The sequence below is a fragment of the Aythya marila genome (assembly GCF_965140915.1).
Source record: "Aythya marila genome assembly, chromosome: Z".
NCBI lineage: Eukaryota > Metazoa > Chordata > Aves > Anseriformes > Anatidae > Aythya > Aythya marila.
The window spans coordinates 50259035-50276898 of NC_139080.1; the positions used below are offsets into that span (position 1 = coordinate 50259035).

Below are 17864 nucleotides of genomic sequence, written 5' to 3' on the forward strand. Positions count from 1 at the left end.
GAGACCTATGATGAGTGGCGTTCCTAAGCAGTCAGTATTAGGACCAGTGCTGTTTAACAACTTTGCTGGTAACATGGGCAGTGAGATCGAGAGCACCCTCAGTAATTTTGCTGACTACACCAAGCTTTGTAGTGCAGTTGACATGCTATAGGGAAGAGATACCATCCAGACTGACCTAGAGAGGCTTGAGAGGTGGGCCCATTTAAACCCCATGAAGTTCAGCAAGGCCATGTGCAAAGTCCTGCACCTTCGCTGGGGCAATCCTAAGCACAAATACAGACCAGGCAGAGAATGGATTGAGAGTGGCCCTGAGGAGGGCTGAGAAGCTAAACATGAGCTGTCAATGTGCACCTGCAGCCCAGAAAGCCACCCGTATCCTGGGCTGCTTCAAAAGAAGCATGGCCAGCAGGTTGAGGGAAATGATTCTCTTCCTCTACTCTGCTCTTGTGAGACCCCCCACAGAGTCTCTGCTCTGGGGCCACCAGAACAAGAAGGGCATGGACCTGTTGGTGCATGTCCAGAGGAGAGTCATGAGGACAATTAGAGCACTGAGGACAATTAGAGCATGAGGACAATTAGAGCACCTTCTCTTATGAAGACTGGCTGAGAGAGCTGGAGTTGTTCAGCCTGGAGAAGAGAAGGCTCCAGGGAGACTGTATAGTTGCCTTCCAGTAACTAAAGGGAGCCTACAAGAAAGCAGGAGAGTTACTCTGCCAGGGAGTGTAGTGATAGTAATGGTTTTATACTAAATGAAGGTAGATATAGAATAGTAATTAGGAAGAAACCCTCTACTCTGAGGGTGGTGAGACACTGGAACAGGTTGCCCATATAATTTGTGGATGCCCCCTCCCTTGAAGTGCTCAAGACCGGACTGGATGTGGCTTTAGGCAACCTAATCTAGTAGGAGGTGTGGCAGGGGGGGTTTAACTAGGTTATCTTTCAGGTTCTTTCCAACACAAAGCATTCTATGATTCTGTGACTCTCTCATGGCCTTGTTGAACTTCATGAGAGTTGCATGGGCCCACCTCTCAAGCCTGTCCATGTCCTGGCATTTCTTCCCTCTGGTATATCAGCTGTAGCACACAGATTGGTTTCATTGGCAAATGTGCTGAGGGTGCACTTGATCTTACTGTCCATGTCACCAGCAAAGATGTTAAACAGTGACAGTCCCAATACTGAACCCTGAAGTCCAACACTCATCACTGATTTCCACTTGGAATTTGAGCTGTTGACTGCAACTCTTTAAATGCTGCCATCCTGCCATTTCCTTACTTGCCAAGTGGTCCATTCATCAAATACATGTCTCTCCAGGTTAGAGGCAAGGATATCAAGGGGGGCAGTGTCAAGTCCAGGTAGATGACATCAGTTGCTCTTCCCCTATCCACCAATGCTCTAACCCTGGTATAGAAGACTATACCAGGCACAATTTGTTACACACAATCTGCCCTCAGTGAAGCCATGCTGGCTGTCACCAATCACCTCCCTATTTTCCATGTGCCTTAGTGTAGTTTCCAGGAGGATCTGCTCCATGATCTTGCCAGGAACAGAGGTGAGATGGACTGGCCTGCAGTTCTCCAGGCCTTCCTTTCTTCCCTTTTTAAAAATGGGGGTTATGTTCTGCCTCTTCCAGTCAGTGGGAAATTCACTGGACTGCCATAGCTTCTCAGATATGACCAGTACTGGCTCAGCAACTGCATATACCAGTTCCCTCAGGACCATCTCATCAATCAACAACACTAGATAACTTCAACATACTATAGGTGACCTTACTTAAACACAGCAACTACTTTGGATATGGTGTGCAATTAGGCTCCAGTAAATGTCAATAAGACAAAAAAGTATGAATTTGGGAGCAATGGGTTTCTGTAGCACTGGAATTCTTTCACTGGTCTCTAGTTTTGTGTTTCCTGGAGGACAGCTTAGGACTACATGGTTTCTAAGAACAAACTTAGATGAAACAACCATCCATAACCCTCAACAGGAAATAGAAGACTGTAAAGATTTTTCATCAGATGACTTAGTCATTTTAAGTCAGGCTGAAAACTCTTTATCCTTTAGGATATAAATCATGTGTTTCTTTACTAAAATGAAATTTAGTAAAACAAAGCCAAACTGGTTCACCAGATAAGTACCTATGGAGAGTTCCCCTTACTCTGAATATGAGATAACATACAAGCCTCATGAAAACTGACAAGTTTTCATTGTGTTTTCTTCAGAAGATTAGTACCAAAAGAAATCTTATTCTTTTTTTTTTAACTATATATACTAAAATAAGTTTGTGATCATATTTTTCAGGATTCAGCCAAATCTGTGATTTGTAATGTTTTCTGATAATTTATTTCAAGAGTAAAATATAACTGGCGATAAAGAACTGCTTAAAATATGGTAACACATACTTACAGTAATTCTGTGTCATTCCAGGAATTTCTTTATTACTAGTTCTTACAATTCTGCTAATGTCACAAAATAACCATTTTCCAACCTTAATTCTTTGTGTGTGTGTTATTGTTTGGTTATTTATTATTATTGTTGTTGTTGTTTATTAGATAAAATATATCATAACAAGTTGGGAATGGCCTACACTTACCATCATCGATCACAGCCTGCCACTGGTGCACGTGCTTCTGATATGAAGATCTGACACTGAAAGCCTGGCACTGCCAGTCTCTGAAGGCAGGCACACCAGCAGGACAAGAAGGATTTTCGCATATTTTATACTGCATCATGGGACCGTGACACTCTCCTTCAATGCCTAGACTACAAAAGACGGCATAAATATCATGCTTTATTGTTGGTAATGTTTTGTCAGACTTACAGTGTAACTTACTTAGGTCATACACAAATTCAATTTAAATGGCGGTATTTTGCTGCCATACAATATTAAGAAATCACTCAGAAAGAAATCAAAGTCACAGAAAAAAACATATTTGACTTCTGTTTGGACCTATTACATTACAGATAATGAGTATTATTAATATGAGTCAAGTTATGATAATAAATCATATCTTACACTTGACCCCAAAGAAGTACTAGGGTTAGTTGGTGTGTTCCATTAGCAGAACCTCAGCTGCAGTTTTGATACAGTTCAAATGATTTTTCTCTTGATGGACTGAGGTGCCAGTGAAAGCACATATCTGTATTACTTCAGATTTGCTACCTCTCTTTTTTTTTTTTTTTTAATTTAATTGTTACAAAGCTCATATTCACTGTTACTTTCTGGTTGCACAAATTGTTCTTACAGGTGTTAATGAAAAAGGCAAAAGAATAGTGAATTCTGAAAACTGGACTAATTATTGGGAATCTTATGTAGAAAAATGTACTAAAGTGAAATTAAGATGTTACTGAATTCTACAAATAGATTTTAGACATGATTCTGAAAGTGGCATTTAGGTAGGAGGAAACACAGAATTTTGCTTATCGTAGGTTTCTGTTAAAATACTACTCTTTTGTACAGCCATTTACAAATTTTCCTCATGTTTCATTATGCAAACTTCTTGCTTTTAATTCATCATTTTTGTCATCTTCCCCTCCCCCCCAATCTACTATATTGTCTTTCATCCTTCATTTTCATTTTTGTACTCTATTTTTGTAAATCACCTATTCTGCTCTGCTCTACACTATTCTACTCTGCATTAATTACCTACTGTAGCCTGTACCCACTTCTCTGCCTATTTTTCCATTTTTTCTCATTGTGTAAGTGAACCACAGAAGAATGTGGTGCTCAGTAATAAAAGGAAAGCATATTTTATCTGGCTAATGAGATATAGTTATACACCATTCAAGTCAGTGGTAAAAATCTCTTTATCCCCAATGGAACAAGGTTTTCATTTTCAGAAGAAAAGAAGTTTCTATATCTTGTTTCTATAGATACTCTAGATATTAGATATTCTAACTGCCTGAAAAACTGGCAAAAAAAGATCTCTTTGTACAAGCTGCAATTCCCTGGATCTCCAAATGATACAGAAGACAATTTTCTCCACCACCAATAAACAAACAAATAAATAAATAAATAAAAAGTAAAAACAAGAATTATGTACTGACTCTGCAAGTCAAAAACTATGGATCTAATTTTTTGTTTCTTCTCCAGGTTAAGCTTAAAGTAAAAGTTGTGTTCTCCCATAACCTAAGATTTTGAGAAAACCAGAAAAATGGAAAAATAATGTTGCTATGCAATAAAAAAAAAAAAATGAATACTTATTCTCTTATGTCTTTTTGAGTATTCATAAAAAATTACTTGCTTGTGTCTAGAACAACTATATCTGAATGGGTTTCTCTAACATAAAGATTTAAATTCTGTTCAGAAATACAGATGAACAGCAATGGAAGCCTGAACTTATTTTTACCCAGGACATTTGCGCTGTCGACTGCTGATTCCAGTGTTGCAAGTACGGCTGCAAGTGCTCCACGTGCTCCACTCCCCCTCCATATGCTCCGTAAAAGAAGTCCGATTGATGCATTCTCCAGCCTTACACCACTAGATGAAAATTCAGCTCTTAGGTAAATAAATCATCACACATGTAAAAAATATAATATATATATATATATATGTACATATATAAAATTTTTTACACATATGTAAAAAAATATAATATATATATAGTACTATATATATATAGTACTATATAGTACTATATAGTACTATATATATAGTATATATATTATATATATGCACTATATATATATAGTATAATATATATATTATATAGTACTATATATAATGTATATTATAAATATACATGTATAATTATATAATTGTGTAAGTTGTGTAATAAAGTGGCATAGTAATTTATAAGTTGTAACTATACTATGAGAGAAAATGAGAGTTTATTCATAACTTGTGTTCAAAGACAGAGGAATTAAAGCCTCCATAAAGTAGTGCTGAGAAATTTAACTGAATTTCTGACATTTAAAGAACTTTAGAATATCACCTCAATAATTGTATACGTATATATGATTTCCCAAGATAACAGCAATTTCTCACTCAAAAACTATCCAACTATTCAATGTTATGTTCTGTAGCCTATGTCCATATCATGTATAAATGCTCATATTTTTTAGAGATATTCCTTCAGATACAGTAGGCAAAATGGACTTTTCTTCAGTGATAGCATCCTCCTGATATAGGGTGTGAGGGGTGCTCACAAATTCTTGACTTACAAAATAACAGAGCTGGAATAAGCTTGAAACCAGACAAAGTAAATCACTTCCTAAGATCCTAAGAGTAAGAATACAAGACAAGAATACTCCATCTCCACAATCGAAGAAACTAAAACAAATGACTTCTGTAATCTGAAGCTCATCTTGGACAGATATCAAGTAAACAAGAAGAATCCCATCTAATCCTCTGAGATGTTTCAGTGATCTCTGCTTAATTTTCTACTGCTAGATATAAAAAGGTATCCCTGCAGCCTGGAACAGAACTCATCAATCCTAAATAGAATCAGTACTTTTTCTAACACTTATTAGTTATTTAATCCTTACAAGAGAATGGTGTTACCTTCCTCACAGACTTTCTAGGACTCATGTTACTACCATACCATAATGCTCTCATAATTATGACCATAAATTTTATGAATGTGTCCTGTGCAATTAGGTGCTATTATCACCTTTTGCAAGTGAATTAATAAGGTACAGACAATAACGTTCAAAATGCACGCTAATTTTAGGTGTCCAGTTTGAGATGGCAATGGTTTTACAATGGAAAATTTTGGGTTTTAATGAGTAACTTTCTTATTCCCTACCACAGGTACACTAGCATTAGCAAAAAGAACATAACCATAAACAAAAGGTATGTCTATGATTTTCAAAATGCTGACTCAAGACAAAATATCAGCTATATAAATTTACAAGAATCAAAAAATCAGAGCAAGTGTAACACTTTTAGAGATATGAAAATGAATAAAGCCTGTTTTTTCCTCAGTATGTAAAATGATACCACATGAAAATTTACCTTACTTGATTGATTTGTTCACTTTAGGGTGGGAGGGGGGGGATGATGACAGTCCTTGGTGAATATGACTAAAAGAGGAAATCACTCCTGTGGGAGACTGCTGTCAGCACAATATCATGAAAATCCCAAGATATATGCATACTCCTCCTCTGTTATCTATTTGAGTTTATTTATCTTCATTTACAGTTACATACACACATGATAGTGATTGTTCAAACATGAAAACTCTTGAATGACAACATTTAATTTAAGTCTGACTTCAGGTGATCATTTAATTTCTCTTTGATGTCTTACTTCTAATGACATTTATATGACACATAATGACTCTTTTAGATGTACTGACATTGTAAGAAAGTCTTTACAAAGCTTATCCTAAAAAGTTAAATTGCAAATCTGTATTGATTCCTTCTGTATTTCTACTAAATCTGAAATCTTTGCCAAGATCTTTATATCTCTGAAAGCTTATGTTTCTGTTTACAATAAGCAATGAAACAATGGCATTCCATTCATAAATAGAATATGAAAACAAAATAAGTTTGAAATAAAACAGTGTAAGGATTAAAACATCTGTGGCTTTGGCTTTTTTTAAACATATAAGTGCTTGTAGCGAAAAGTACTTTTTTGTACCATGTCTATACTTTCTAATATAGAACATATAGTTTTACTATGCATGTATAATTCCCATGATAATTGAGGTAAGCAGTAACTTTAAAAAAATGCAAAGATTTATCCTTCTTTTTCCTTAAATATCAGGTGTTCAGTATAATTTATATTGCTTTACCACTTCTGCAATTAAAAAAAAAACAAAAATACCTTTCCAGTGTCACAGTCTGTTCCATCCATGGGTGGATCCAGTTTAGTTTTGCATTCCTTCTCACTTTCCACCTTACACCACAACCCAGTGCATATGACATGCTGAAAGCCAAATACACAGGTAAGTACATAATCTGTTTTACACAAAACTACTTTCTACACATAATCCAGTAATTTTAAATAAAGTTATCAATTTTATAGTACTGAAGTATGCTTAAAGGTAGGTTAAACATGAACAGAAATCAAAGCATGCAAATTCTGCTTTGACTTCTACTAATGAATGGCTAATGTAACAAGTCAAGCTAGAGTGTTGACAGATAGGGGGATGAATTCCTTAAGTCTAACCCTAGAGGTCATAGTCTTTGCATACTCCAGATCTGACAAAGCATATCGGAAAAATTCTACCCAGTGTTGTCAAGATGCCAATGTGCAGATGCACTCCACCAGGGACTGGAAGAGGTGTGATAGTGCCAAGTCTAAAAAGTGGCCTAAACAGAATCTAAAAGATTCTGTTTCTATTTGTTAGAACACGAGTCAGGAAACAGAGCAGTATGCCTGGATAAAAACGAGCTCCTTAGCACCATTTTAAAAACAGGTAAGTAAAAGGGATGTAATTCTTTATTAACAACATTTGGAGATTTCTGAGAACTATTTTTTAAAATAAGTTCACGTTTTCACGTATTTAGTGTTCATTCATTTTATCTTAAAGGGAGAAAACAGCACTGTCACGAGCATTAAGAGGCAAGGTTTTAAAATGAATTGATTTATAAATATAAGGTTTAATCAGTCTTTGTGCAGCTATATAGACCTATGATCTATATCATAGATCTATCATATAGACCTATGATCTATGATTGCAGGAATGTGTTTGTAAGAAACTTGGAGGTTTCTTTACGGTGTCCAAATCCCCCTTGTTCATACAACCACAGTGACTGCTGCTACCTTAGGCTCTTCCAATGATTCATAATTTTCATTACACTGGAAATATCTCAAAAGTAAATCAAGCCTGACATCCACAAAGAAGATACAAAGTAAGGTGACAAATCAGGCTGAAATATTTTTGTGGGGAAGGGGAAGGCAGATGAGAAGAATGCTAGTCAGTAGTTAATTTTAGAGGTGGAAAGAAAAGCTGCTTATTCTGTCAGTCTTGAGCATCACAAAAACATAGTTTTACCTTCTTCAAAAGCAAGTACAGCCTTGCAGTATATTGGCACATATTTCCCCAGGTTTCCTTGTCAATTTTCCCCACTTTCCTCTAAAAATCTCTCCTTCTCCCATGACTCTGTCATGACTTCTCTCTGTTTTGTTACACCCTTACCTGGAAACTGGGTGGACATGAAGAGAGGCCACTCGGGTATGGTTCAAGGCCTGAATGTACAGATTGATTTCCCTCTCAGATATGCATAGTAACCCCCAAAGAGGAGAAGAAAGGATCCAGCAGAGGTGGGAGGGAGTCGGGTCACAGGAAGCATAAAAGGTAAAGAACAGCAGATTTTTTTTTGAACCCTGGGCTGCCAGAAGACGTGCTTTATAAAAAGCTGAAATGATTTGTTACATTGGTAAACTTTCTAGGAGTCTCTGTTCATTTTACATTATGCATGAAAATTGTGTGACAAATCTTATGCTACCTTGAAAAAAGTCTTACTGCACAGGAAACATAATTCAATAAAAGATTGTGTCTGAACCAAGGAAACAGGACAGTTCTAGTGGGAGTCTTGTATGTAAAAATGTCTGTAACATCAGCTTTAAAAGTTTTTAGATTCCAGAGGGCTGAAGCACTGAACAGAAAAAGTCAGGATGGCAGCAGTCAGACTCACTCCTGATTCATTTTGTAACAGTTTCGTGCAGAAGCTGAACTGAGGAGAAAACAGATAGTCTATGCAAAACATAAAATATAACTACAGAACATCTACCCTGCACCTGGAAAAATTCTAAAAAAAAAATATTTTTCAAATATTAAACTGTAATTCTGCCCTTGTTCAGGGGAGAAAGAGCATTTGTTTCTAAAGTGGTTTTTAAACACGCTAAGATAAATCTGAGAAATAAAACCTAGCAATTGGATTTATGGGCCAGTTTCAGAAGATGGTACAGACTAGACAGTATCAGATGTTCAGGGATAACTGCTTCTACATCAAATGTGAACTGATTGACTACACTTTTGCCACAACTCAATCTCACTGAGACAAAGACATGCTAATTTAATTTTCCTAATTCAAAAATAAAATAATGTAAAATAAAATAAATCCTATTCCCATGTCTTCATTCATCAATGACTGATGACTACATCTGAAGAAAACTCATACAGGTTTTCAAAAAATAATGTTAAATTTTTCCTTTATGTTATCTATTAAAACATACTTCCGTATTTTTTTTTTTTAATCTTGTGCTAAACTCCTGCTGCAAATCCAGAAGAAATTCTTCTCCTCTTAAAATGTGAAGCCAGATTTACAAGGACTTGGGTGCCTAAGCACAGAGATGCACTTGAGCTTTGCAAAGTCAATCAAATCAAAATGCTTGACTTGCTAATGTGCTCTGTATACATCTGCATGTCTCTGCAAATACTTTTATACCACCTCTTTATGATCCATGAATCTAACTCCCCCAGCTAGAAATATCTCTGAGCTTTGAATGAACTGTACTCTAAAAACACTCTTCACTACTTTGTTAAATATGCATTCGATACTACTATAACATTTCACCCTAGACTTTGAGATTCCCCAAACCCAAGAAAATGGAGACATGGAATTATTAAAATTGGAGGATGACTCATATTTTCTTCTGGGCTTTCCATTTTAGTCAAATGCCAGATACACTCCTTAGTTACTCCTCTAATTGTGCTCCTGCTGCAGAAGCAAGAGATCTAAACATTACTGTTACCATTTAACTTTTGTCTCCTGTGGATTTCTACATGTAATTGGACAAAAACAATGATGCACACTTTAACATCTTCAGTAGAAATCTGCAGTGCTGCTGACTGGTAAACCAGTAGATGCCATTATCAATATTACAGTCACACCAACATCAAAACACAAACTTCTAAATAAGAAATATTTACTCCTCTGGGAAAAAAAATGTTTCATGCAATCAAAAACTGTATAGTTACATTCACAGAGGTTCATTAGGTATTTATCAGAAGCACAGTACAACAGGTATTACAATTATTTAGACTAACCAAGGCAAATGCAAGTTGTTGGAAGTGATAAAATTATACTGATGACATTAGACCATTAGCAATATGTAAAATACATCTGTGTATATATACCAGAAAACAAAATATCGCCAAGCACACATGAATTATTTTTTTTGTTTGTTTTCTGTAAGAATGAGTTAATGGTTAATCATGAGTTTCTAACAATAAAAACTAGTAAAGTATAACAAAAAAGTCACAATGTAAAACAACAATTTTTTTTCAGGGGCTCTTTAAATTGAAGGACTGAAGGAGATCTGTGTGCATGATAGAGATGCTTTTCCAATCATATAAGCGTCTGGAAAGAAGATCCAGTTGAAAGGAAGGACTGGAGACAAAATGAGCATTTCAGAACTGTATTTGTGCAAAGTCAAGATTGTTTAAAATGTGGTGTTGGATATGAGGATGGATATTTCACCAGGGCTATAATATTTCCATGACTTTCATTCTTTTCATTGTGATCTTTCCCTGAAATGCCTTAAAAATCACCATGAAATATAACCAGTCTCCTACTACTTTGCAAAGATCACAGCTGTGTTATAACAGGAATTGTTTTAGTGGAACTGACTAGATAGCATTCACATCCTGGACTTTAATCTTAAAAGCCAGCATTTAATAGTTCAACAATTATATTCAATTGTCAAGTTCTACAATCTCATTTAATCACCAAGAACTACTTCTGGGCCATGATCTCACTATCTGTTATGTGAAACAATGTTAGGGTCTAATTGATTCTTTTGTGAAACGTCATGGGCATAAAAGCAAACTTGGCTCCCTTACAAAATAAGCATGGTGACATGGTATAAATCTTGTACCCTGAGAACCACTCACACTTTTCTCAGGCTCTATAAATTTTGCTTAGGGTATGAAAAAGAAGTCTTTGAAATAAAGATGAAAAGAAAAAAAAAGTCTGGATACCATTCATAAAGGGGGGAAGCGGAGGGAGAGGGAATGGGGGGAGGGGGAAAAGAGGCTCACATAGGAAAAGAAAGGAGTAGGTCCTCAATGGTGCCTTCAGTCCTTTGCTTTAGCTATTATACCATAAAAAGGAATTCTTGATAGCAAGGGATAATCATTGTCATCTGCAGTGTTTCTTGGAGTTTGCTATGTAAGGTGATGGTAAATTACCTTGAAGTGCTGTTGTATAATAAAATTTACAGAAAATTATATCTCAGTGGAAATGCAACATTGATTGTACCAATGATATTTGTAGATTATTTAATAATTGTAAAGAAAAATATTTTCATCATTACTCAATTGTTTAAGTTGAATAGCTGTTACATACAAAATATACTCATTTAATGAGAAAGGCTACATGTAATCCAGTTATCAAACCATCTCACAGTCAGAAAAAATGTACGACTGATGAAGTTCATGATTTATCTTGTACACAGAAGTGCACAAACCCTTCAGCAAATAGAATATATACAAGAAAACTTGGGCGATAAACTACTGGATTTACTGAAGTTTAAATTAACTTTCAAGGAGTACATTTCTCTCGTTTCCTGGCTTCTGGACAACTGTAACCACAGTAAATTGCCAGTTACCAGCAGAGTAGAAGACAGTATGCAGTGATAAAAGCAAGTAGTTTGGACTCCATGAAAAATTCAGTGTTCTCCAATGCACAATGAAATAATTATTGCAACAAATTAATACTACTCCTACTAAGGAGTTTTAGATGTAACTTTTAGATGTAACTGGATGTGTTCAGATGTACTAATAAGGTTTTAGATGTAGAAGAGTCTCCTACATGTTGACTTTAATGGCAGTCAGAATAATCAGCACAGTCAACTTTGCATCACCTTTATAACATGTAAAATGTAATTATTAGGTAGGTTAAATACAACATATTTATTATTTCCATGTAACATACTTATGTTACAAAGGGAGATGATAAAAAATAGCTACTAACATCAATTTGCAGTTGGAAAGTAATGTCGGTGTTTCATAGTCAATTTATAGTCAATGGTTTACTATCCTTCCCATGGAGGATTCTGGGAAGTACATATAGCTTAGTCTAAGCACAATTTAAAAGGAAATTTTTATTTTTATTTTTTTTTTTCTGTTCATATGCAGGGGAAACATGGAAGAGAAAGATGGCTTTGGCCTGTGTTCTGTCCATTGTTCTGATATCCCACTTCACCACAGAAATCTTATTTAATTGTACTAGGATACTGGTACGTAAATTTCCAAATAGAAGCACTAAATATAAGACTCACAGCAGGGAACAAAAGAAGGAGATTTGAACACAGTGCCCAACTTGCTATGCCTAGCTCTTTAAGTCTACAGCCTGAGGATCACATCTATATTCTTTTTTTTTTTGTTGTTGTTGTTGTTGAGGGGCAAGGAGAGAGTGTAAATTTTACTTTCAGACGAAGATGCAGAGGAAAAACAGCAGGGTGGCTTTACAGAGATCAGCAGTAGACCTTTGTGTAAGGTCTATCCTGCCTTCTTCAGATTTTCTAAATTCTGCCCTTTTCTTCATTTTAATGTAATTTCTAATAGGCCCAAGTCCCTTGAACTTGCATTGCAGTCATATCGTAGTTTAGTATTTGCTTATACATGTATGATTTCCAGTTCAGTGCTATCAGTCTTGCAGAGGATTTTGGCAAAACTCCATGCCTGCTTCACAGAAATTGCTATGAAGTTCTCACTTTCTGTTTATGAAGCAACAGACCGAGTTTATGAAAAAGACTAAGAATTAACCTGCAGTTGGTTAGAAGAAAAGAACTGTTCAAAATACCTTTTGTATGGTATTGCAACATTATCATATTCTTTCTTCAAAGCAAGCCTACATATCTTTGGATTTAAGTTACAATAGTATATTAATACTAACACTTCATAGCAACTTTCCTAAATTAATGATTTTAATATTATCATTCAACAAGTTGAGAAAAAAAAATGGTAAGTGTATTAATTGTAATGTTAATTCTTACATACAAAACGCTATAAGAGGAAAAAAAAAAAGATAATGATTAGAAATGAGCAATTAGATACCAACTAGATACCCAGAGCTAAAGTACTCTCTGTGCAAACAATTGCAGCACTGCCACGGTAATATTCTAAATTTAACTTCCTAACAGTTCTAAAATAATAATGAAAAACCAAAGAAACCCTAGAGTCAGTATCCTGACAGAAGTATATTTACTGTATCTGCAAATGAAACGCATCAGGTATGGGACCAACACGGTACCTGGATTTACAGCCTGAATTAAAGCTAAACACAAGCTAAACACAAAGAAGCAAAGTGTCCAGAGCAATGAAAAGCATATAGAGGTATTATACAACAGCAAGTCTCCAGGTTTGAGTATCATTTAGTTTTGAAATTCAATTTTGAAATACTTTTACCTGCTAACGAGCATCTTAAAAAGAAATAGTGGATAAAATTTTCTTGTTCTGAATAGGGCTATGGAGAATGAGAAATTGAAATTGCATCTTTTATTTCAAAGTTTCAAAAAACAAGAAACAGATTGGAAGTTTCTTGAAACAAGAAAGTAACTAAGAACATTTATAGAATCATTTTATTGAGTTCTACTGCTCATCTATCAGAGCAAAAATGTTTTCAATAAGATAGTAAAATAATAACCAGAAACTTAAAGCTCTTTTTTCTCAGCTACACCCTCTCAGCTTGTCATAGTCACACATGTATTGCAGTGTTTCCTTTGAGAAACTTGAGGATAAAGATCAGTCACACTGAAACTGGCTAAAGAAAGAGTACTACATCCAAGTTGAAAATATAAAGACTGAAGAACCAAAGGAGTAAGGGATTATACTTTTCATTTTAAATACCCCTGACCTTTCTAGACTCTCTGTCACTCTAACTCTGCTTAAATTTTACTTCACAGTTCCTCCTAGCCCTCATTCTGTCAGATCATATTCCACACTCCCTGTGGAGGAAATTCCATTTTCTGTCCCATCTTGTATTTGCTACCTTCTCAAGGGCATCCAACATGTCTAGTATCTGACCACTCTATGTTAAAGATGGACAATTTTTCTGTGTTGAAATCATCTTTAAAATGCTTTTTCAATGAGATGTTACTAGTATTAGGCCATAAGATATTGTTAATCTGTCTTCTTGAGATTAATACATAGTGATGTTGTTTAATGCAATGGCATCTCAGCAAATTCACTTCATTACTGGAAATCCCATTGCACTGCACAGTTCTGTCTGGGCTCACAAGGGATAATGCTGGGGTCAGGGTATATTCAGTTGTACAGAGATCCCAGCGAACACCACTGTTCTCACTCTGAGCTAGCACAGGCACTGAAAGTTACTGAAGGTTAAACATGGAGGTTGAATACCCAAAGCATAATGAAACAGAAGCTACGTATGAAATCCAGTCCCACTGGAATATATCACAACTATTCCATTCACTGCAGTGAGGTGACTATAAGAACTTCTATTTCTAAAGCACAAGGAGCGTATCAGCAATATGGTATGACATGACTCAGCATATCTGGAGATCTAGAGCAAGCACTACATGATAAACAAATGAAAATGTTTACATTGACTTCAGAAAGCACAATGTAAAATTAGTTTTGAAGGTGCTATCTTTGCTTTCCCTCAAACACGTGCACAAAAATATCTTTCATGGAAAAACAAGTTGGCAGATGCGTTTTCTGAAGTATACACCCATACTTACCTGCATTTCTTGGCAAAAAGAAGCAGTTGGTCCAAAAAGAATCTGGCACTGTTCATCTGCAGTGTATGTCATTCCTGGGAGCTTGGAGGGAATAATCACAGAATTGAGGCTCTGAGGATTCGTCTGTAGCAGACAGTTACTGGCTTTTGACCTGGCAATGTGCAGAGATTGATATGCTAAGCAATCAGTCCTAAAGAGTCCCAAAGAGTCTGACTGTCATGCTGACTTACATGTGCATTAAACATTAGAAGAATGTAGATTCAATATTTTTTATTTTATTCATCAGCATTAGGATGCCATTCAAAGAAATGACTCCATGCAAATTGAATTGATAGAAGTTAATGGTATGTTCTGATGTTGCACATTTGAAGAAGGATAATATAAATAATCAGCAGTACTACGAATTTCAGGAAAACCCTGGACAACATTTTATTGTCAATGTTACATAACTGATTATGGTTTGTATAAAGACTAGAACAACTATAATATATAAGTAGACTATTGCTAATGCCCTGACAGACATGTAGCTTGTTTTTCACACCCATATTAATTCAAAATTAATATTTTCAGATATTATCTACACACATTTAAAATACATATATTTCTGAGCTGGTAGCCAAAAATCTATCTTCTCTTGACAACATAAGGTTTGAAAATGCTTAAGCTTATTTAATGCACCACGTTATGAAGATTTTACTTCTGCCAAGATTCAGTATAAATGTGTCAGACTGCAAATCTAACTTCTATTAATAGAAGATCAGTATCATAAAACAGATTTGGGGACTGCTTTACTGTCGTAAGTAAATTCTCAACAAATATATTCATGAATTCAAGATCCTATTTGGAGATAAAGCATGAAAAATAATGTTGTCATTTGGTTTCTAGGCATACTATTTCCTATCAGATATCTTATAGTAAATTAAAAGAATTAATGTATCATAACTAAACTGAATAGTTAAATATTGAATGGCACAGCATAGATCAAAGAATTCATATAATGTATAGAGACCATTCTCTGCCCAGCATTCTTCAATACACACTATATTAATATATTTTGAAATATAAACGTATTTAATATATAATTATATATATTAATACAATAAAATATAAAAGTATGAATAATTGGTGAAAAGAGCTAAATTTTAATTTGCAAAATAATATCTAGTTCATGATGAAAATTATTTTGATGGGCTATATCAACAGGACTTCTGTTCCATCTCCCACAAAAGGGGTAAAAAGTATTGAAAACTTATTTCAGGATACTTACTGCAACTATTTGAAAAAGACACATAATAGTTATTTTTCTTGAATGATATACCTGAGAAATCTTTCCAGATCTTCCCTGCTGCACCGGGACCATGAAACATCACCAAGATTCTGTCCTTTAATCCACTCTCCAGACATGATATGAAGACCATCTGCACAGGATGGGTGGTCATTGTCGTGGTTTATTCCCATGCTGAATTTTCAAGTTATTAAAAGTAAAACAAAGCACAACAAAATAACAAGTTGCTTTCAAAATGTTTATAAGTTAAATTCTTGCAAGATGCTAAAATATCACAAGGCTTATGTATATCACACGTATGATTTTTTTTTCTCCATGATACCTTTCATAGAAGTACACATAACCATGTCTGAAGGACAAGACTACCATCCGAAAGGTAAAAGTGAAGCTTCACTCATTTGATGAGAAATACTAAATTCTAATCTGTAGCTGTTCATTGTGTACTTTGGACAACTTTTTGAATATTCAGAACTGCACAACTATTGCACAACTGGACTTTTCTTGCTAATGGGCAACAAAAGCATTGGAAACTTAGTTTTTAAGATTGGGGAATCGTTCTACATGTTGGCAATGATTCTGTCTTAATTCCACGTGGAAATGGTTGACTGAAATTTTATAGAACAGTAAAATGCATACTAGTTCATTTTATCACAACTAAAGAAAAATTACCTGATTGTGTTTATCCATGTCTACTGTTAGAAATAACATTGATGAAGCAATTTATGTTGTTATTCTATTCTATTCTATTCTATTCTGTTCTGTTCTGTTCTGTTCTGTTCTAGACCCAGCATTCATATGCACCCGGGTAAGTTCTGATAGGGCACTGCAAGGGAATTAAAAATTCTAGTACAAATCTGCTTCACACTGCTGCTTTAACTAAAGTGAAGATTCAGTATCATCTTCACTGTTAACATATAAAAGAGGAAAAATATTTAATTGAAAAAAAAAAACAACTTTTTAAAGTGCTCAGAAGGAGCGAACTGCAAGCATGCTCCACTAGCATTAGGAGAAACAAATAAAATTCTCTCAGGTGTTTTTAAAAATAAGCATATGACTACTCTCCAGAACACTAAATTCAAAGTGGTGCTCAAATTTTGCATCCAATCTGCCCTGCAGAAAAGCAAAAACTTCTACTGAATAAAACTCTAAACCTTGTATTGATGAACTCAGTCAAGAACAGTCAGAAGGCTGCAAAGATGGAAGAATAGAAGTTTGCTATTTCTGTAAAAAAAATGGAGTGCTTTTTCGTATTTTATCACAATGTAGTGTCCAAAGGCCAAAAAAGTCCTGCCACCCATCACTGAACACACAAGCTGATTTTTTTCCTTCACTTTATACCCAAATCCAATAATGACTAGATCAACTTTTTACATTAAGCTTTGCAAGCTGTATAATATCGTGTTACCAACAAAATGAATTTAAATTCCTTGTAGGGGCTTTTTATGTCAAGACTTTTTATTTATTTATATTTTTTATCAGAGTACATGCTACAGTTTTTAGCACTGGAACACCTGCTCCTGCTTTAATGGGATAGTTTTCTGAGTTGCAAAGAGTGTAACCACAGTAAGCTAAACTCTTTAATCACAGTTTCTATTTGCCTAAATTTTCTGAAGGGACAAACATCTACATAAAAACATATTTATGTTTTCCATACGTTCTTCCTACACGTGACTATTTCTTTTTATACATAATGCCTTATATACCAAACTTGAGATGTCCATAACTACAGACTTCTTAGTCTAACAACAGTCCCTTGAAAAGTTACAGAGAAGATTGTGCTGGGTGCTACTGAGAGGCAGTGAAAGAACAAGATTTTAATAAGGCCTTTGATACAGTCTCTCACAGCATCCTTCTGGTCAAATTATCCAAATGTGAGATATAAAAGAACCTGCTATGCTGGGTGATGAACTGGCTGAATGGCAGCACTCAAAGAGCAGTAGTGAATGGGACTACATCTGGCTGGTGGCCAGTCACTAGCAGTATCTC

General features: G+C 35.2%; 1 protein-coding gene across 1 annotated transcript in view; it reads right to left on the minus strand.

The window, feature by feature from the left end:
- ADAMTS19 (ADAM metallopeptidase with thrombospondin type 1 motif 19) overlaps window positions 1–17864 on the minus strand; it is a gene marked incomplete at its 5' end in the record, with an annotated part of 160394 nt that overhangs the window by 46806 nt on the left and 95724 nt on the right. The window contains 5 exons of the mRNA XM_082784065.1: window positions 2588–2757; window positions 4344–4474; window positions 6764–6865; window positions 14594–14744; window positions 15912–16052. Coding sequence (XP_082640191.1) covers window positions 2588–2757; window positions 4344–4474; window positions 6764–6865; window positions 14594–14744; window positions 15912–16052 — 695 coding nt within the window. The remainder of the gene's footprint in view (window positions 1–2587; window positions 2758–4343; window positions 4475–6763; window positions 6866–14593; window positions 14745–15911; window positions 16053–17864) is intronic.